General features: G+C 39.5%; 1 protein-coding gene across 3 annotated transcripts in view; it reads right to left on the bottom strand.

Moving 5' to 3' along the window:
- Window positions 1-22,034, bottom strand: part of Eya3 (EYA transcriptional coactivator and phosphatase 3) — an 84,656-nt gene extending 62,622 nt beyond the window's left edge. For all 3 annotated transcript variants that reach the window (XR_007977117.1, XM_052177600.1, XM_052177601.1), the window contains exons 1-2: window positions 21,918-22,034; window positions 2,771-2,866 (exon numbers count right to left, since the gene is read on the bottom strand). Coding sequence is in view for 2 of the 3 variants with exons in the window: in XM_052177600.1 (XP_052033560.1) it covers window positions 2,771-2,803 (33 nt within the window). In the remaining variant the exon portion in view is untranslated. The remainder of the gene's footprint in view (window positions 1-2,770; window positions 2,867-21,917) is intronic.
- Window positions 22,035-22,932: the final 898 nt, after the last annotated feature.

Raw genomic sequence — 22,932 nt, 5'->3', positions numbered from 1 at the left:
GTAACTGAACCTAGGACACACTCAAAGGCTAGCTCAGAGACAAAGCACCTGCCTAACATGAGCAAGGTTCTGGGTTCAATCTTTAGTACTGGAGACAAGAAAACAAAAACAAAACAAGTAAGATAACCAACACACACACAAAAGAAATAAAAAGAAAGGGAGGAGAAGGCTCACTGCAATTTATAGAGCAAGCATCCATGAAAAACTAATGTTAGTATTACCTGGTGCTCTGAAGAATTTGCCAATATTTTAGTATCATTTGAGCCACTCATTCTAAAAGTTGAAACTGTCAACATTACTACTGAATGTCACAAATTCTTTCCAGGTCCTCAGGTTTAGGATGCTGTTAATGGTTGACACACAGCAGCACAGGTCTGCAGTTCCACACCTACTCCTTCATCCCTCCCTGCCATCACTGCTGAATAAAGCAGCAGCAAGGAAGCAGCGGGACTCTGCAGCTGTTTCAAACGTCCTTCTCATTCGCTGGAACTTTTTCTGTAGATAATCAAAACTGCTCTGATAATTGTGGTTCTAAGTCTCAGGTCAACCAGACAACTGATTACAGGAGCACATAATTGTGCTCTGAGCACTCAGAGGCAAAGGCAGGAGGACTGCCTGTAGGTTAAGGCCACCTGAATCACAAACTGGGATGTTTGTCACGAGGAAACAAATGGGTTTATGAAGTAAAACTTCCTAGTCTGGAAGGTCAGAACTCATTTAAAATACTGAAGCCAGGTATGGTGGTGTGCTCCTGCAATCCTGGATGCCTGGAGTTTAAGGTGGAGGCTCAGGAGTGTCAGGTCAGTCTGGGCTTCTTAGTGAGACACTGCCTCCTAAACAGAAAGAAGAACCAGTTGGGGTGGCTGTCTTTATAGCCTACAGGCTACTCCCCTCTGTGGAAAAGACAGACTGGAAGTCAGAGCTGACTCTGTCGTTCCTGCTGAGCAGTTTGCGGCAGAGACACTTGTTCTATATTTGGGATCTCTACTGCAATCTGTGGACAGCTGGTCTCCTGAAAATGGTCCGCTTACTCTTCTAAGTATTTTCTTTAAACAGTAGGTACTCCATGTTTTCTTAGATTCTGCACTTGTCTACTTGGCATCTACTAGTTATAGGACCTACCTAGAGGACAAAGCAGTTTGTATCTTACCTAGAATCCAGAGCTTCCCTCTACCTAACTCGGATACTCCTTCTTTAGATATTGTTTGAGACAGGGTCTCATGTGTTGACTTAGAATGCATATGTAGCAGAGGCTGAACTTGAACACCTCATGCTCCTGCCTCCACTTCCCAAACATCTCCATTAGGGTTTCTATTGATGCGATAAATGCTATGACCAAAAGCAACTTGGGCAACAAAGGATTTATTTCATCTTACACTTCCAGGTAATTGTCCCTCAGTGAGAGAACCCAGAGCAAGAACTGAAGCAACAACCATGGTGGGTGCTGTTACAGGCATTAAGATGGGAACCATTTTCTCAATTGAGGCTCTTCTGCCCAGACAACCCTAGCTTCTGTCAAGTTACCAAAAAACAAATCAGCATACCAAGCACTGGGACTCCTGGTCTGCACCAGCTCGGTGGGCCACCCAAACTCTTACATTCCTGTTTTCCCTGTTCTAAATCACAAAACAGCCTGCTAGGACTATTTTAACAAGTCATACCATTTCTGTCTGCCTCATCTTTAGGTAGAAAATCTAATGAAGCCTATGGCCATGTTTTCCCTTGGATCCTTTCTGCCTCCTTACTGACACTGGTACTCCTCCCTGGGATCTGTCAGATATAGTGTACCTTTTCCAACAGCACTGACGTGTCCATGTGTTTACACGGTTGCCCTGACACATTTCCACCAGGAGCACAAACAAATAAGAAAGTGACTTTCTATCACAATAACCGCACAACAGACATTCTAGGTTTAAAGTGCTTCAGTGTCTCACCTTCCTCTAACATGAAGGCTTTGCATAATGCTACAGAAACTGAACAGAGCGTGAAGGATGACCGGAAGCAGAGTAGACGGGATGAGCCACTAGCAGGTTAGTCTCACAGTTCTTGTTACTGAGGGAGTAACTAATGAGCCCCATATCAATAGTATGTGAACATTTATATAAATCTTTGAATTTATGAACAGACTTTTGTCTTACTAAATATAAATACTCAATGATACCATTTTCCTTGGTACATTCAGTATCTATAGTTCAACTGTTTCCTAACAGTACATATCCTATATATGCTGTTCAAGATGATTTCAATACTATTTCTGCCCTGATTATTAATAACTCACCAAAGATAGGGAATCACATTTAATATTTTCAAAAGGTCTTTTTATGAGCTGCTTATGTTTCTCTAACTTTTACAGTTGACTTGACTAAGAGGGCTAAAAGAATGGCAAAGTAATCATGAATGCAACTCTCAACACATGAAGAAAAGGCAACGCACATCTGGTAACACTGAGTGCACCAAACAGATTCCTTAGCATTAAGGCAGCCAAGTTTGAGTTTAAAAACATCAACATGTCAGGCAAGGCAGTGCACATCTGTGATCCCAATCTGGGAGGATGAAGTAAGAAGATCGCACATTTGAGGCCAGTGGAGACTACATATAGCAAGACTTCATCTCAAGAGCAAAACAAGAGAACATATAACATTACTTTCTTAGAAGGAAATTACTAAGAAATCTTTACTCCCATTTCTATTTTGGATTCTGTTCATATAATTGAGTAATATTCAAAATCTTTCAGATGAGCTTTTATGCTGAACTTGGAGGAAAAACTCACCGGTTGCTCTGGTAGGTCTTGTTCTTCTTCCATGAGGACCACTATCTCTTCACACACTTATGTGACTGGATTGCAGGTCTCTGAGGTCTTCACAAACTGGTTGTAAAAAGAGAGGAATTCAAAGCTTTATATACTTGTAAACTATTATCATCAAGGCCATCACAGAATAACTTTTTAATATTTTGCTACTCAAGCTAGCATTCTACATTAGATCCAATCTCGAAATCTCAAACTTGCACGTGGATTTTCAACACTGACATGCTGTTCCAAGTCACGAGAGCTGTACACAATGACTTCTGTAAGGCTCTGCAAAAGCCAGCACGTGGAGCCACTTCTACTGGTTACTATAGTGCCTAATGCATTAAACACTTTACAATGACAGCCATGTGAAGATAATAAAGCAATTTTTTTTAAGGATTAGGGTTACATTTAAAATGATAGAGACTGGTCTAGTAGGTCAGTAAATTATGATAACATCTAACCTGCTTTAATGTGGAACATTTACATAACTGTTAACACAGACACACAGAATCGCTTTAAATAGGACAAACTGGAAAATCAATTAAATATATCACAATCAACTATCTATCTATATGTAATCAATTTAAATGAAAATGTAATTCTTCTGGATCTCGATAAAGCAAATAAACAGGTAAAGTGAAACCTTAAACATGAGGATTAAGAAAAAATAATTATGTAAAGCTAGGATTCACTTTAATCCAAAATAATGAACTTCCACTAAATATACTAAGTAATTATTTAAATAAATCTACTTTTCAAACCCTGTTCTTCTGGTCCTAATTTTTAAACGAAAGAAAACCACCACCTTTGATCTGCTAACAGGGATACATTATAAAAAACGAAACACTCCATTCCTATTTAACTGAAGCTGGCTGTTTCCCCAGAGAATTGCAGCTTAAGTCTCACCTGTATGATTCTCCTACCAACTATTGAACGAAAATTAACATACAGTTAAAGTAGACTCCTCCTGCAGCAATAATGAAACAAACAATAGAAGCAGAGAAAACCAAAGCCTTTGTTTCTGCTGGTACCCACTCAACTTGTGTGGCTCTCGTTTGTACAATATAATATACTGTTTAGAGCCACACATAAAACCAGGAAAAGGACAGAAAACAAGTTTAAGAAATACAAGCAGATGAAAAACTGTAACAATTGGATGATAAAGCTTTACTCCTTCCTCTGCTCTTAAATGTCAAAAGGAAATCACTTTAAAGGTCAGAAGTCCTTGATACTCAGTGCACTCACGTGTGGCTCAGGCAGAGCCTTAAAAGCTGTGTTCCGAGTATATGACGCAGACAACCTGCACTGTGGAATTACAGGATGCAAAATGAAAGCTCAAGGCTACAACCTTCCCCGACTTGTTTTGCTCAACACAGAAGAGCATAAGCGAGCATAATCTATATGACCATGAAACTGATTTGTAACTGTAAAAAATAAACTTGTCTTACCAGTTTATGATTAATTAAAATCTGCGTGGTTATTACACTATGCAACATACATTAGTAAATATATGCCTTCAACCCATAAGAGCAAACAAAATATTATTAGAGAAACTGAGCGTCTTCACTCTTTAGTTGTTGACATTGAATATTACCAACACAGAAAGTGAGTGGTAACTCTTCATGGTTTCTCAATCACGGATATAAATGTAAAAACTGCAACCTGAAGTTTTTTCAAGAATTTCTCTAAGCAAAGAGGGAGGATAGAGTTCCCTGAGGCAGAGTTAAAAATGTACATTGAGATAGAGGAAGGTGAGGACAATTATTAAAACAGTATTTTTTAATTTTATTTTTAAACACGAAACTAATTTACTTTAAAAAGAGTATTAAAAGAGAACACAAAATCTTTTACAGATCAAAAGCAGTAAGTTTTAAAAGAAATATTACTTGAATATGCATAATCAAATATTCAAATTACTCAAACTAAAACAGAAATAATTTAAGGTAAGGTAAGTTATAATCCAGAGATATTCAAGATGAATTATGTAGTAAGTTATAAGGTGACTTCATTATGAAAAAAATTAGAAAATAATTTTCTCTACTCTGTCTCTTCTTTGAAAATAAACATTCTTGTTAACATCTTGAAAACTCTCAATCTCCTTCCTCTCAGCTTTTCAACTGAAGGGATAAAAGGATAGTTTCCATATTTCAGAGAAAAGAACTTTGAAAACTCAGGTTTAACATTTTTAAGTATCTGGTCAATCATCACCAGTAATTTCCATCATTTTAAAACAAAGCTGGCCGGGCGGTGGTGGCACACGCCTGTAATCCCAGCACTCTGGGAGGCAGAGGCAGGGGGATTTCTGAGTTTGAGACCAGCCTGGTCTACAGAGTGAGTTCCAGGACAGCCAGGGTTATACAGAGAAACCCTGTGGGGGGGGGGGGGGGAACAAAACCAAAACCAAAACCAAACAACAAAAATCTGGGTGTGGTGCTGTAATTCCAGCACTCAAGAGGCTGAGGCAGGGGAATTATTGAAACTCTGAGGACAGCCTAAGCTATACAGGGAAAAACTGTCTCAAGCAAAAGGAAAGGAAAAAAAAAACCAATACCACCAAAACCAAATCAAATCAAAGTAGCTTACAAAGAAATAATACTATTAATTTCAGGATCTCTTCAATCCTAGCAAACACATTTGGGACACCTTCAGATTTATATTCTAACATATCTGTGAATAAAATATATTAATAGCAATAAATTATATTGTTGCAATCCAGTAAAATATATACCTAAGTATTATTGCTATCACTAAAAAATTGTTCCTTCCAATAATTTTTAAGTTGAAATATAAGTCTGTTAAATAGATTCAAGTATTTTTCACATTTTCAGCATTTTTTTAATGTGCTAAAACTTGTATTATTTTCTTTCTTCCTTTTTTTTTTTGTGATTTTTAGAGAGCAAACCAAGGGCATCACACAGGCTAAGTATTCTATAGTCTACCACTAAGCATATAACGGCTCAGCCATAAAACTTCTATTATGTCATCCCAACTTTTTTTTTTTAAATTGACACAGGCTACATAATAAAAAGTCACACTCATTAGCAATCTGGGAAGCTGTATAACATAAACACAATTCTTGTTTCTGAGTAATAAAAGTAGTACAGAATTGTTGCAAAAATCTTAGAATTCTTATTCCCATGGATTAGTTGTAGTTTGTACATATTTTTACAATTAGTGAAACCTGACATTATTCTGTAGCAAGATGGAGACTTAAAAACACCAAATAACAGCTATGACACACAAGTGAAAAGACTTTAGTACTATGAAATTGAACATAATAAGAATGCAGTCACTCCTGATGAAATTACAAACATGCAGGGTTAGTAGTTTAAGTGCCTTCCAAGTACTTAAGCAATAAAGTCTCAACAACTTCCAAGTTTCAGTTCTTACTCCTGGTTTCTAAATACACTTGCTTTATCATCTTTTCTGAAGATGAGAACTCATTAGTAATCATATGCCTTTATGGAAATATGAACACAAGTAATGTATGGGTTTAATGAGTTATACTTAAGATGTATATGTATATACAAATATTATATGCATGTAATAACAATGAAAAAAGAAGCTATGACTTTGAAGGAGAAGAAAGATCTACAGGAAGGTTTGGAAGGAGGAGAGGAAAGGGAGAAATGTGAAATTAAGCTACAATCTCAAAATTAAAGAACAAGGAAAATATAATATCAAGAAGAAGAGTAGTATTTCCTAAGAGTTCACATTTCTCTACACTGTTAGTGAAAGTGTTTGATTCAAAGGACAGTTCTGTTCTTTTGTGAGTGGGGGAGGAGGGTCCTCATAATGTTGACCAGGCTTGCCAAGAAACCCTGCTCTCAAGTGACAGCCCTCTGCTGAGTCACCACTCCGGTGCCAACATCATTTCCTCTCATTTATTTCTTCTGCAGGGATACTGGGTTTGTGCGGTGCACATGTGGAGCCCAGAGAACAGCCAGCAGTCAGCCCTCTCCTTCCACCATGTGGGTTCTGGGGATTCAGTTCAGATCACCAGGCTTGGCAACAAGTGCTGGTACCAGCTGAGCCATCTCACTGGCCTGAAACACCCAATTTTTAGAATACGATTGCAGTTTCATACGGTCATAAAGCCAAATCTTTTTATAATAGCACAACTACTTTTCTTTTCACAGCTAACAAGTTAGAAAGTAAATAGTAATAAATACTTTATACTTCAAAACTCTAGATTCCTACTGCATAAGTTTTCTTTTGTAGCTGGATCAACACATTATTTATCTTGTGATCATAATAGCCATAAGAGGAACTTGGTCTATTTCAATGTGCTATGCTACTGTAGAAAGGGAAATTAGGTATATAGTTATATATACTGTGCCTATGTATGTATCACTCTTAATTACAACTTCAAGAGAAGTGTATAAATAAGGCAAAATACATGATTATATTATATACAACAAAGGAATTTACAGGCAGTTAGGTGTGCAAAGAAGTATTCAAAGATTAACATAGTTCCTTTTTTTATCAAGACAGGATTTCTCTGTGAATATCTGGCCATCCTAACTTGCTCTTACCAATGACTGAAAGTGGGTGATGCAAAGGGGGAATCTGGATTTTATACATTAGCTTTCAAAAAAGTAAATAAAGGCTTGCTCCAATACTTATATATTTCTTACTGAAAAATAGGCAAAAATTGCCGGGCAGTGGTGGCGCACACCTGTAATCCCAGCACTCTGGGAGGCAGAGGCAGGTGGATTTCTGAGTTCAAGGCAAGCCTGGTCTACAGAGTGAGTTCCAGGACAGTCAGGGCTACACAGAGAAACCCTGTCTCAAAAAAACCAAATAAAAAAAAAAAAGGCAAAAATGGCAATAATAACTATTTGTGAGGAAGAATCGAAGCTGTAAAAACTGGAAGTCTCAGCACCAGCTAAAGAGGATGAAGGCAGCAGGGTGGGAGCATGAGTTCTTTTCCTTTCACTGCCTCACTCAGCTCTATCCTAAGGCATCTTGGAGTCATGGAATTTAAACAATCTGCCAAAGATCAACAGAATGATGTTACTGTAAGTTAAAATGGAAATCCACTATAGACTAGAGGACAGTGATAATGGCTGCATATTGTGAATTCACCTAAGGTCACCAAAATTACTTTAAAATGGCTAAAATACTTGGTATATTGATTCTCTCTCTCTCTCTCTCTCTCTCTCTCTCTCTCTCACACACACACACACACACACACACACAGACAGAGCAGACTAGAAAGACAAACTTATGATCAAATCTAAAAAATTTAATATTTACACTATGAAACGAACAGTTGGGTGCTGTGCTGTGGTACACAACTTTAATCCCAGCACTGGGGATGCAGCAGCAGGAGGAGCTCTATGAGGCTAGCCTGGCCTACATAGTGAGTTCCACACTAGTCTAAACTACAGAGACAAACTAGTAAGTGAAACAGTTAGAAAAGTTGATTATTAATGTGTAGAGAACATTCACATTATATACTATCATTAATTACAAATATATGAAGAACCAAGCTTTCAATAATTCGAGAGGAAAAACAGAGTACCACAGTATTCCATCTTTATCCATAAAAAGATAAAAACTGTCATACAATAAAACAAATGTAAGCTTAAGAGGATAAAACAAAGGCAGTATCTGCACAGTCATGATGGATAAAGTTTAGTGTCTACAATACAAACCAAATCTTACCTATATCTACTTGTCACTGATAATTATGAGGCAAACCATAACTTGGTACATAATCCCACCAAACGATACAAACAGGCAGTTTAAGTAACTGCAAAGATCACATTCACTACTAATTGATGAAATACAAATTAAGTTCTATTTCACATATGCTAAAGTACCAAAAATTATCTGGGTTAAGTTTTTAAAAAAAAACAAAAAACCAAAAGTTATCTGGGTTAAGAAGATAAATCACAAAAAGAAGAAGAAGAAGGAAGAAGAAAAAGTTAGAAGGAAGAAAAAGAAGAAGAAGATGATGATGATGATAAGCTAGGAGTGGTGGTACACACCTTTAGTCCCAGCTCTCAGAAGGCGGAGGTGGAGGCAGGTAGATTCTGAGTTTGAGGTCAGCCTGGTCTACAGAGATTGAAGATAGCCAGGGCTACACTGAGAAACCCTGTCTCAAAAGACTTAACAAAACAAACAAAAAGGGAAGATAAATTACATTCAGATTCAGGTATAAAGTGGACACACCAAGACCAAGACCAAGTTCTCAGCACAAAGGAGATTTATTTGCAGCAAAGGGACAACTAGCAGGAAATAAAGGACAAAGACAGGAGACAGGGGACAAGTGAGAAGGGAAAAAGAACAAGGGAGAGGGGGAGAGAATCTGCCTCAGAGGGATAAGGACTGACTGCCTCTGTTTGGAGTGGGGAACAGAGGTGGGCCAGAGGCAAATAGCAGGTTATAAAGGGGAAGGGGAAACCTCAGGTTAGGATGAATTGGTTTGTTTTGACTGGGTATGTTAATTAGGGCAGCCAGAGGGGGCTTTTAATTTCTGAACTTCAATACTTTGATAGCTGGAACTTGATGGTCAGCCTCAGGATCAAGTGGCCAAGTAAAGGAGATGTCGTTGGTGTCTACCTTTAGGAATGTAATCTAAAGGTTCTCAGCAAGGAGGAGAGGGAAAGGCAAAACCTGTCAGTGCCACATTTGCCTGCCTTCAATGGTCACAATATAGAGGAAAGCTAACTACATTCATGAAGGAAAATCAAACTAAAAACCAGAAATATGTCTCAAACTTTGGAAAAACTCAGCTATTAGTAAAAGAGTTGTTAGTAAATAAAAGCTCTTTAAACCCATTTCTCTGACCCCTGCTTGTGGTTGTAAATCTGATATTTAACAATTCTGGCTAGGCATGTACACTTAGCACTTGAGTGGAGTCAGGCGGATCAGAGCTCAAGGTCATCTTTAGCTCTCAGCTATAGAGTTTAAGACCTGTGAGTCTCTTCCTCAAAAAAAAAACAAAAACAAAAACAATAACAAATTCTGTTTAAATCACTCATTTTTCCTTGGTCCTATGAGGTCTGAGACCAACACTAACTTTTATTATTCTTCACATGAAACAGCACACAGCAAGTTATCAATAATTAATACACAGAGAAAAAGTGTGTGAAGAGGAAAAATAAACTGGCATGCCAAGGAAAACAAGCAGTACCCACTGGAAGCCTGCAAGGGTGGGGAATTTCTCTGGAGCTCTCCTGGAGGAGGCCGGTAACACCTTGGTTCCTTACTGATGGCCCAGATCTCTCTGAGTTCGAGGCCAGACTGGTCTATGTAGAGTTCCAGGTCAGCCAGGGCTAAACAGAGAAACCCTTTGGAGAAGATGGGAGTGATTTGTCAACAGCAGACATAGAAAACAAATAGCAAAGAATTTTGGTTTTCTTATTCATTCTCTGGGCTTGCTGAATGAAATATACAAGTTGGAAAAAATGGAAAATGAAAAAAGGTATGGAAATAACAGGAAGTGGCTGTACATCCAACTGAACAACTATTTCTAAACAACCAAGGTAGAAAGCTGGGTGTGGTGGCACATGTCTGTAACCTCAGAACATGGGAGGCAGAAGAGTCAGGGGTTTGTCACACTCAGCTAGCTACATAGTGAGCTGGAGACCAGCTGTAATACACTCTATAATGGTAAAATGTCATGTGTTGTTTGGCCTCGTCCTCCTGTCTGTCCCACACCCTACCATGTTTATTTTAAGTGTTCTCCAAAACACCTTTTCCTAGGACAGTCTGGCCCCTTAACTCTGTACTATCAAGAAAGAAAACAGCCAGCAGCTAAGAGAATTAAAAAACACTGTGTCCTTGAAAAAAGCTAGAGGTAACAGACAGACATTACTGTTGTTAATTCCATTTACAAAAATGTCTACAGTGGGAACAAGCCAGCAATTCATCCACAGAAAGCTCACCCAGAGAGAGAAAGCTCTCAGCAGGAACTCCAGCTGACTGCCTCATCTTCCCCAGATGCTTTCTGCTGGGTGTTGTAAGCCCTGATTTGATGATCCTTGTCTGGTTTCTCTAGAGGTCTCTACGGGATGTTGTGTGCATCCAGTCTGATGGTGTTTTGCAATCTGCGCTCTACTGTTTGTTTTACTTTCAACTGCTATGTATATAAATAAAGTCACTCATTTGAAACTGAAACATGGCTATTGTAGACCACTCTCAGGACATACAGAACAGCAGCCTGGGCTGTGGAAGATCTTATTTAAGAAACAAAAGCAGTAACAAGTAAAAAGGAGGGGAGGAGGAACATAAAACTCTAAAAATATTCCAAATAAATGGAAAATTTGTCTAGCAGATCTGGCATATAACTCCAAAGTTAGCACCCTGATTTTATGCTGAGTCCAATTCTAAATTTAAACTGAAAAAAACAATACTCAGTAAATAATACTAACAGTTTCAGGTACTCTATTATCTTGATAAATCTTTCCAATGCTTTAAGAATGAACTAGTAATTGTAAAACAGCCATTTAAACTGACCACCTGCACACCTTTAATTCCAGCACTGGGAAGGCAGACAGGCAAATCTTTATGAGTTTGAGGTCAACCTGAACTACACTGTTTCAGAGCAGCCAAGGCTACACAGCAAAACTCTGAGTCAAAAACAATCAAACAAAAGACTACCCATCTGCAAGACAGTTACCGTATTTACTGACTAATGACCATTATTTTTCTAAAGTTCATATTTTCTTTTTGAGAGATTTACATCATTTTGTGGCATCTACAAAAATAGTATGCTTGTCCATAAAAGCACTTACTAAATATTTAATTGTTTAAAAATATTTTAAGACAGGGTCCTTAAGTGGCCCTGGGTGGCTCTGAACTCCTAATCCTCCTGCCTCGGCCTCCCAAGTGCAGGGATTATAAACATAAACCACCTCACCTGGCTTAACTGTTTAAGTTTGTAACTCTGGAACTAGGGGGCTATGACCTTCAAAGGCCATTTCTAGTTAGGTCCCAGTCCTAAAGTTCTCCAGCCTCCCAAACAGTGCCATGAGCTAGGAAAACAATTCATGGCAAGTGCGCTCTCTCTCTCTCTCTCTCTCTCTCTCTCTCTCAGTTTCCCACAGATGACAGATAAATCTAGGTTATGTGTATAACCAAACAGTTTTTCCTTTGAGTAGAGGAGGTAGATGAGAATCACTGTTTTTGTATGGAGGTTTTAGTCATCTACATCCACCTCTACTGACTACAAGAAAGATGAACTACACAGCCTGATGCGTGCCCCTAATCTCAGCACAGAGGCTGCAAAGATAGGATTGCAAATTCAAGGCAGACTCGACTACACAGTAAGACCCTAACCTCAAGGAACGAAGGGAAGAGAGAATAGAAAGAGGCTCGGAGGGAGGGAGGGGAGCACAGTTAGGCAGTGTCTGCATATGAATTTACCTCTTCTAAACATCACAAAATTATGTGGGATTTAGCTGGTCTCCTATGCCAGAGCTTTCACTAATTTAGGGTAATTACAGCTTTAATGTGGGGGAGAGGTAGTGCAACTCTTACTCATTTTTCTTTCTGCTCCCTCTGCTTTTGTTATAGAGATCTACGGTTACTTTAAGGCTCTCCTTGCTTCTTTCTCTAGCCTCAAATGCATTTATTCATCCATAACATATTTGATGTCTATGTATGTCAGACACTAGCCTACATATAGGAAGTCAGTGATGAATATAGAGTCCACAATATAAAGTAACCTTTATTCTAATGGGTGAGATTCAAAAACTAAATAAGGTGACGTCATTTCAAGAAGTTGTAAGTACTAGAGTAAATAGAAATGAAGACTAGAAAACACACAAGCTGGGTGTGGAGGCTCATCTCTGTAACTTCAGACTGGGAGGTAGAGGCGGGATGATCAGAAGTTCAAAAGGATGAAGAGACAGTCTCAAAAGGGGTAGGGTGGGGGAAGAGAATGACAACAGAGAAGCTACTTGGAGTGGAATGATAAGCTCTCTGGCTTGGTAATTTGTCAGCAGAAATCTAAGGTAATGACGGTGAAAGCTGTACATTGGGAAGGGAGGTTTTCCTTCCAGGAATGAACATTTGGTAAACAAGAGTAAAGAAAGTAAAAATCATAACTTGGCATTTTTGAGAAATAATAAAAAGACTGGTGCTAGCAAATTAGTGACTAGTAATATTGGTAAGGGCCCTGGGAAAGCAACTAGGGTTAAGCAATAAAACGGTGTGGTGTCATCTTTACTCACTGAATGCTAAACCATGAACAGACTGCAGGGAAACAGATGTCTGCCTGCCATGGGCAGAGCCTTCAATGTGTTTTAAGAATGTTCCCAGGGAATGCTCAAAACTGAGAGCAATGGTCAATAAACTGAGGGATGCCCCAGGCGCTGTCCATTCTGTTTGTTAGCTTGACTGGCATCTGGTGCATTACTGAAAAATGTGCTTCAACATGTGCTTTGATTTTTTTTTTTCATCTAGTTTTGCCATCAACTCAATTAACCCAATCTCTCTGGTTCTTATTTTTCAAACTCCATTAAACTCTCATCAGCTGAAGGTAATGTTTCTGTCTTTAAAAAAAAAAAAAAGTAAAATACATACTAGAATATCCTGTTATACACAAAGCACTACTCCATTCCTTTGTTCAAGACCCATAACTTGGCAACAACACAAATCATACTTTTTTGAGGGGGGTTGGAGATCTGCAACCACACTACACCTGCCCTGATAAACTTTTTTGCAGACAGACTAAAGTTATCACTATACTAGGAAACTCCTGTAAGTAAACAGCCCCAGTCAACAGAAGTCAACTTCTGGCTAATTGGAGGCACAAAGGAGAGCTATGTTTTAGTATTGTTAGCATCAGCTGTAGGAATATCTATACTAACTTTACACTTTTATTAAAAGAATACATTGTAATTACTGAGAAAGTTATTCACATAGACTATATTAAATTCTTAAAAGAAAGAATATTTTATCAGGAATAAATTAAGAGCAAGAATTGTTTTCACAATTTCTAATTTTGCTTCTTGGAAAATCATCCTAAAAGTTGTCTATAAAACTTTCTCTAATAAAAACTAACACAAGCTTTCCCCTCACTAGCTTCCAATAAAATGAGATGTATTGCACAGGAAAAACTCTGAAGTCATTGCATAAAGTACTTAGGCTTAGGATCAATCTGAATTTGCTAACGAGAAATGAGTCTGAAGCCAGGGAAGTGGCTCAGTAGTTAAAGTGCTCACTGAATAAGTATGAGGACTAGAGTTCCGATTCCTGGAAGCCACATAAATGCTGGGTGAGTGTGGTGGCCATTTGTAATTACAGTGCTGGGAAGGTGCAGACAGGGGATCCCCAGAGCAAGCTGCTTAGACAGTTAGCCACATCACCAAGCTCGACTTCAAAGCTGTATAAACAAACCCCACCACTCTTTCCCAGGGCAGCTGATTCAGCCTAGACAATGAAGAACAGCAAAGAAGGCAGGTTTAACTTATTGTACGTTTTCAACAAAGTAATCTCTGTAAGAATAAGAATAAGAATTTGGGGTGTACATTTGGGATCAGACTCCAGAATTCACCAGCTCTGATACTAGCGAGGGCATGAAATCTCATGTAAGGCCTCCTGGACCGCAGTTATTTTATGTGTATCGATGCACGTGAAAAGCATTGAATGGCCTCAACTTGACTGTTCTGTAGAAACTAAGAAAGGATCCTAATGATGCTCTGTAGCTCAAGCACTCTCACAACCTCATGATTCAAGATTTTTGCAGTAGTGGGAGATTTTTTTTTAAGGTTTTTATTATGTTAATTATATACAAGAGCTGGAATGATCTTTAGCAGTTACGACTAATACTGCTCTTGCAGAGGACTTGGGTCCATTCCCAATACCCATATCAAGCAGCTCATAACTGCCTCTAACACCCGGTCCAGGAGTTTGTCCTCTAAAGGCACTTGCACACATGTACACAAAAACCCATGTAGCTATACACACATTCATATAAACATAAAAAATATAAATTACACACAAGAGTGGGTTTCACCATAAAACTTTCATTTACGCATGTAAATCAGTAGATCACAGTCACTCCTCTCATTATTTCTGTTTTTTGAGACAGGATCTCAAGGAGTAGACGCTGGCCTTGAACTCAATTTGTAGTTATGGATGACCCTTAGCTCTGGATTGCCTAACAGTACCTCCAAAGAATAAGGATGGTATGAACTGCTGGTATACTGCAGTTAAAATCATGGAGCAGGAGGGTCTCCTCTCAATTGCTTTACATAATTATTCAGCTAAAATCTTTACAAAATTAAGGTAACTTTCAGAGGACAAAACCTAGTAAACCCAGAGGCTGGAGAGATGACTTAACAAGAGTTCAAGTTCAGTTCCCAGCACCCATGACCAATAGCTCACAGCTGCCTGTAACTCTAGCTCCAGCAGGAATCTAATGCCTTGGCCTCCAAGGGTACTTGCAATAGTGTGTACACACCCACAGGAAGACATGGGCAACTCATATAATTAAAAATAAATCTTCCTGGGCTGGAGAGATCGCTCAGTGGTTAAGAGCACTGACTGTTCTTCCGGAGGTCCTGAGTTCAAATCCCAGAAACCACATGGTGGCTCACACCCATCCGTAATGAGATCTAAACGCCCTCTTCTGGCATGTCTGAAGACAGCTACAGTGTACTTACATATAATAAATAAATAAATCTTTAATAAATAAATAAATAAATAAATAAATAAATAAATAAATAAATAAGTCTTCCCCCCTAAACCCAACTTCCATCCCTGCAAAAGCTGTTTAAAAAAAAAAAAAAAAAAAAAAAAAAAAAACCCTAGGACTAGAATTTTTCAAAATATAGGTATAGTACATTAAAAATTATTGCAGTAACTTTGTGACTGATGAACAACCAGAAGTCTGTTAAATTAATATGAAAAAACAGAATACACTGCAATGCATCACTATTAAAATAGTAGTCTCTTGAACAAACAATCAATCAAGCAAGCAAGCAAAGTTAGAAAGTTGAAGCCACAAAGACCAAATTCAAACCTGCTTAATTAGCTTTGTTACTCTGGGCAAGTTACATACTCTGTGCTTCTGTTTCTTCATACAGAAAATTAGAATATACTTCATAAGGCTGTAAGAATTGGAGTTAATAATGTATGGACCATTTAGAAAAGAATAATACCAGACACAAATGCCACATAGCTTGAAGTTTCTGTATGTATATGTGTGTGCAGTTATTTATTTAAAGATGAGGCCTTGCTATGTAATCCAAGCTCATTTTCCTAATGTGGCTTGAGTCCTGGGACTGCAGGCACAGGCACCAGACCCACCTGAATCCACTTTCTTTCCTTCTGTCTATCTTTCCTTCTTTCTTTTCCTTCTTTTTTTTCTTCTTTACTTCAGATTTTTATAGTTCAGTAGTAAAAGAATTCACCAAATGAAAAATAACTGTACATATAAAGAAAGTAATTGTTATATTAAGCTGTGATAAGAGACTTGTGCAATAATCTTAAACTCTAAATGGTTTCAAGGCAATATGGGATCATTAATCTAGTTTTAAAAATCATATACCGCTGGGCGGTGGTGGCACACACCTGTAATCCCAGCATTCTGGGAGGCAGAGGCAGGCGGATTTCTGAGTTCGAGGCCAGCCTGGTCTACAGAGTGAGTTGCAGAACAGCCAGGGCTATACAGAACACTGTCTCGAAAAATCCAAAAAAACAAAAAACAAAAAACAAAAATCATATACCATTATCACCATTGACACGTTCTTAGGTCTAAAAGTTAGTTGTTCATTTTCTGTGTGTTTAGTTTCTATTCTTAGTTTGGTTTGACTTTTTCTGAAACAGACTCTCATTCAAACTTACTAAAATTCCTATGTCCTCCCAACTGCCAGGATTACAAATGTGTACAGTATTCTTCCTAAATTAGTTTAATTCTATTAATTCTTATATTTAACTCAGAAATTTATAAACAAAATAAGATTCAGAATTTAATTTAATTGCTGGTTCTATACATAAAATCATCTAATTTATGTAAGCAGTCTAAATATGTAATGTTATAATGGACACCCAAATTATATTTACTGAAAGAACTGTACTACAAAGATTACTGTCCATTATTTTACTGAAAGGAAAAAAGAAAAATCAAACTGGTATAAAATTAACCAAAATAGTAAGTTAAAGTGTGTCCAGCAGTCTACACAGGGGGATCTTTAAGATACTCAACATTAACTGTATTCCACTGATTTGGTGACTTTTCTAAAATAAAGCACTATTCCAGTACATGTGCTCCGACACTTGGGAGATGGAGGCAGGGGGTCAAGAGGTCAAGGCCATCCTCACCTATACAAGAGGTTGGAGGTCAGTCTGGGATATATGACCGCCACCTAAAAAAGTCATACTTAAACTATAAATAATTTCTTATTTAAAATGGTTTTACACACTCAAAAAGAAAAAACATTAAAGACAAATATGAGGCCCATGGTTTAAATGTCTGATTTTGTTTGTTTTTCAAGACAGGGTTTCTCTTTGACGCCCTAGCTGTTCTAGAACTCCTTCTATAGACCAGGCTAGCCTCAAACTCACAGAGACTTGCCTGTCTACCTCCCTAGTGTTAGGATTAAAGGAGTGCATGACCACTGCCCGGCCTAAATGCGTGATTTTTCAATTTGCTATAAATAAAGTATTTCTACATTCACTAACTAGCTACTTTATGACTTGGTTGATGGTGCCAAACAAAAGCGAGATGGTATGTTCTATCATGTGCTATGTTCTCTGCTATAAAGTAGTTCATGTGCATTTGAAACTTACATTTTAAAGTTAATCAGAATATAAAGTCCAGCTGTTTTTCTTTGTACTTCATTATAAATAGAATTCAACCTTTGGTATAAACCACTTAGTTGAATTTATGGGACAATATCCCAGTCCTAACACGGTATGTTTCTATTTGAACAAGTCTTCCTCCATTTAAATGATACCCAGACTACAATAACATGCAATACACAAACATCTTTTAGATAAAAAGTTTCTACTAAAGCTACTAAAAAGCTTTATGAGAGCCTTTTATTTGTGAAAGTAGAGGATGAAGTCATGAGGCAGATCACAAAACCAAGGTAAGGACATGGAGGTATATTTTGCTTCTTGAATATTTCAAACTGCATCATCCTTTAAATATCATAGTACTCAAGGAAAAATATTAAAGCACCGTGACAAAGTTGACAAAATTAATAACCAAAATGATCAAGCAAAACCCAGAAAACATGGTATATATAAAGCATGCAGAATTGTTTTTTAAATTGAATACTCAGATTTAAAAACTGAAAGAAACATAAGATAAAAATTGCTACAGAAAACCTACAGTGATTTCTCTTCACAGCTTTAAAAGAACAGTGTCTTTTGGTGACTGGAGAGTTGGCAGCTGTGGTAGTTTAAAGACAAATGGCTCCCATCGGTGCATATGTTTTAAATGTTCCTCAATAAAACTGGGAAGGACTGGGAGATGCTGGCTGGCTGGAGTATATGTGGCCTTGCTGGAGGATGACCTTGTTGGAGAAGATGTATCATTGGGGGTAGGCTTTAAGGTTTCAAAAGGCTCAGTCTGAGCTCCTGGGTGTTCTCTCTCCCATCTGCTTCCTGCCATGATATTCATGGATTAACCCTCTAAACTGTAAGCAAGCCCCAAGTTTAATACTTTCTTTCATAAGAGTTGCCTTGGTCATGGTATCTCCCCACATCAACAGAACATTGACTAAGACAGCGGCTAAGTAAGAAAGGCAGGTTCTTCAGTCTATCTGTGTTCTATCCCACATGCAGGGACATGAATACTGATGCTCCACTGACAATATCGAATCTTTACTTCATTTAGGGGCTTCTACACAGACTATAGATTACAACAGGCAAGTATCACTTTAAAAACCTAATTTATTCTGCATTAACAGTTTGTTTTTCTAGTCACTTTAAAAAGACAAGTCCAGGTTATAAATTTTGCTTTGGAGACAGTCTCATTCTGCAACTCTGACTGGCCTGGAACTCAAGATAATCTACCTACCTCTGCCTCCCAAGTGCCAAGACTAAAGGCACGAGCCACCATGCCTGGCCATTGCATGTATTTTTTTAATCCTAGCAGTTTCATTCCTATAACCTAAATCCATCAAAATCTCACTCGCCAAATACTACACTGTACTCACTAGTCTACAGTTTTCAGAGAATTAAAGCTCATCATTCTGAACACAAGTGCATAACTTCTTTTTTAAGAAATTATCTTAGTGGGCTGGAGAGATGGTTCAGCAGTTAAGAGCACTGGCTGCTCTTCCAGAGGACCAAGGTTTGAGTCCCAGCACCAACAAGGTAGTTCACAAGCATCTGTAAGTCCAGTTCCAGGAAATCTAGCACACCCTTTTGGTCTCTGAGGTCACCAGGCACTCATTAAAAAAAAGAAAAACATTTTTTAAACATTTATTTTTATGTATATGAATACACTATCACTAACTACAGACATACCATAACAGGGCATCCAATCTTATGATAATGGTTGTGAGCCACCATGTGGTTGCTGGGAATTGAACTCAGGACATATGGAAGAGCAGCTACTGCTCTTAACCCCTGAACCATCTCTCCAGTCCAAGAAGAAACATTTTTTAAAAAGAAGAAAAACACCATCTTTTTTGATTTTTGAGACAGGGTTTCTCTGTGTAGTCCTGGCTGTCCTGGACTCACTTTGCAGACCAGGTTGGTCTGGAAACTCAGAGATACCCACCTGCCTATGTCTCCGAACTGATGAGAGTAAAGGTGTGTACCACCACAACTGCCCTGTAATTACTTCTTAAAGCTGGATTATCAAAGAAAGAGTATATTTGAAGTCTAAATTCCCTTTGGCTATAGACTATAAAAACCTCACTAGGTTCAGACTGAAAATATGCTTAAGAAGCAATCAAGTAGACTGGGCATGGTGGTGTGTGTCTTTAATCCTAGCACTGCAGAGGCAAAGGCAAGTGGATGTCTGTAAATTTGAAAGCAAGCCTGGTTTACAAAGCGAGTCCAGGACAGTCAGAGGTATACAGAGAAACAAAACAAAACAAAACAAAAAACCCAACCCTGCCTACCCCAAAAATATGAAGCAGGATGGCACAGACCTGTAATCCCAGAGTTTAGAATGCAGGAGAATCACGAGTTCAATGCCATCTTCAACTACATAGCAAATTCCAAAAGTTCCATGACAGCCTAGGGTCAAAACACACCCAAAAAAGAAGGAAGGAGGGAAAGGCAGTGGTGGGGAGGAAAAGAACATAAAGGTCAGAAATGAAAAAAAAGTCAAAAGCTGTGCACCAACTACATACATAAAAAAGAAATATCTGTCAAACCTTGAGATAAAGAAGTCAATCAGCCAGGCAGTGGTGGCGCACGCCTTTGATCCCAGCTCTTGGGAGGCAGAATCAGGCAGATTTCTGAGTTCGAGACCAGCTTGGTCTACAGAGTGAGTTCCAGGACAGCCAGGACTATACAGAGAAACCCTATCTAGAAAAACATATATATATAAATGAAAAAAAAAAGAAGAAAAAAGAAGCGGAGGAAGAAGCGGGGGAAGAAGAGGAGGAAGAAGAGGGGGAAGAAGAGGAGGAAGAAGAGGGGGAAGAAGAGGGGGAAGAAGAGGAGGAAGAAGAGGAAGAAGAGGAGGAAGAAGAGGAGGAAGAAGAGGAGGAAGAGGAAGAGGAAGAGGAAGAGGAGGAGGAAGAAGAAGAAGAAGAAGAAGAAGAAGAAGAAGAAGAAGAAGAAGAAGAAGAAGAAGAAGAAAGAAGTCGTCAAGAAAGAAGTCAATGGAGCAGCCACAATTACTGGGGTTGTTGCTGGGAAATGAGGAGGTCAGGCTGATCAAAGGCTACTCTTTCCAGTCAGCTTAGGTGCAGGGGAGGACATTTTCACAGGGGCTTCCCTGACCAGGTTAATCCTGAAAGCCAACCAGAAGGGTCTTTCTCTGTGGCATCTAGGACTCACATGGCCAAGCTCCAAATTTCTTTGCTAAAAATAGGTGAAGGGAGCTGCCCAATTTTGGAATATGCCAGTCTATGCTCTACTCTCTTATGTGTATATGAGGGAGAACTGAGCCAAGAGAAACTAATAATAAGCGTGGTATTTGTTCTGTACATATTTAATTATTAATACTGAATTTTAGACTGATCACACACAAAATCACAAAAAGAAAATGATATGCTACAAACACCCCCCCCAAAAAAACCCCGAAGATCACAAAATTTGAGAAACGGGACATTAACCATTATTAAGTCTAACCCTTTTCACATTATAGATGATTTAAAACCCTCCAGGAAAATGTAAGATAAGATGTCTTAAGTTTTAAAGTGAGAAGATCATGATTTCTAAGCCATGGTAGCAACACTACAGAAAAAAAAAGTTAAAAAGAATGTTCTAAGAAATGCCTAGCTTATAAGGAAAATTACATTACAGTGATGAATCTTGGCAGAAAACAGCACCACCACACTAAAATGGTTTAAAAGTTTATAAACACGGAGTCCTCTAACTTTAAATCCATGCAGAGTGCAGAACATCCGCGTTTTTGCCTCAGCTGTGCATATCCATTCTCACGGGACAGGACACACACGGACTGGACGAAGACCTGTCAAGCTAGGAGACCGCACAAGCCAGCCCGCCACCTGTTCGCTGCGGTTCCGAGAGCCCAGCAAACCGAGGCGGCGGCGCGAGGAACCGGGAACGCCTTTGTTGTTCTCTAACTAGGGAAGCGACCTCAAGTCTAACCTCGCGCCTCAAGGCAGAACTTGCCCCAGGCTGGAGAAGTCGGCCCGGATCTGGACTCGCTCCGGAAAGGCAGGAGAAACATTCTTGTCATCTACTAGTCCCTGGAGGGGGGAAGGTCACGGGTGGAGAGAGCTGAGGGACAGAGCTGAACCCCAACGCTCCGGGTGGAAGAACACGGGCCCTCTGCACACGGTGTGGTCGCGAAGAAGCGCTAAGAGAACGGGAGGCAGAGACCCGGCGCGGAGGTGAGAAGGGGCGAGGCCAGGGAGACGGAAAATGCTCGAGGGCAGACCGGCGGGGACGAGGAAACGGCGAAGGGACCCCTACTCAGGGCGACCGGGGAGGAACTCTTCAGCCGCGGCCCTGAAGGCTGCACCCGAGCCGCCGCGCACACACCCTGGCGGCGGCGGAGACTCACCAGACGGCTGCAGACACTCCACAGCACGACATGGGACTACTTCGGACCCACTCTGGAACCAACAGAGTGGCGGAAACCGCGGCGTTAGCGTGACCCGGATGCGCATCCCTAGGAACCGGAAGTAGACATACGGGGCCGCCTAACAATCCACACCCCGTTCCGCCCGAACCCCGAGTACCCGTCAGGCTTCTAGGGGCGGGGCAAGGCTTAGGTCCCGCCCACCTCGCAGACCCAGGCCTGTGATTGACTCCCCGGATTGACTTCTCTGGATGTACCTCTCTGGATGCTGGTTCCTTCCTGAAAAGTGTTCCCGCCCCTCCTTTCCTTGCCCTTTCCCCTCCCCAAAACAAAGTCCTGCTCAGGCTGATCTCGAACTCAGGATCCTCCTCCTTCAGTCTAGGGATTGTAGAACAGGCTTGTGCCTCCATGCTCAGCCACCGCTCTCATCTTTATTAAGTTCTAAAACGTGTGTGATTCCTACCGTAAAGGAGGAAAAATTAGATGGGAAGTTTTGAAGATACTTGAAAGGCAAACTCAAAGAGAAGATTTTTATCTGAAAATTTAGTTTATACCTGGTATTACACTTGCAGCTACCTTCATTTGGTGCATATTGTTTTCAGGAACATTTTTTGTTTGTTTTTTGCTTGGGGGGGATGGGTGGGTTTTTGTTATTTTTCGAGAGGAATTTTTCGCTGTATACTTTGACCTGGAATTCCCTCTACAGAGCAGGCTGGGCTGGAACTCAGAGATTCATCGTCTCGACTCAGAAACTTTTTTTTTTTTTTTTTTTTGGATTTGGCTTTTTTTGGAGACAGGGTTTCTCTGTGTAGCCCTGGCTGTCCTGGAATTCACTCTGTACACCAGGCTGGCCTCGAACTCAGAAATCCGCCTGCCTCTGCCTCCCAAGTGCTGGGATTAATGGCGTGCGCCACCACCACCTGGCCAGAAACATTTTTAATGCTTCATTAATTTTAAAATACAACTCAAGTTTAGACGAGGAATGGAGTTGAAGACA

Source organism: Apodemus sylvaticus, chromosome 3 (assembly GCF_947179515.1).
Source record: "Apodemus sylvaticus chromosome 3, mApoSyl1.1, whole genome shotgun sequence".
Classification (NCBI taxonomy): domain Eukaryota; kingdom Metazoa; phylum Chordata; class Mammalia; order Rodentia; family Muridae; genus Apodemus; species Apodemus sylvaticus.
Note: the sequence above shows the minus strand (reverse complement) of the source record. Positions and strands in the feature narration are given on the sequence as shown.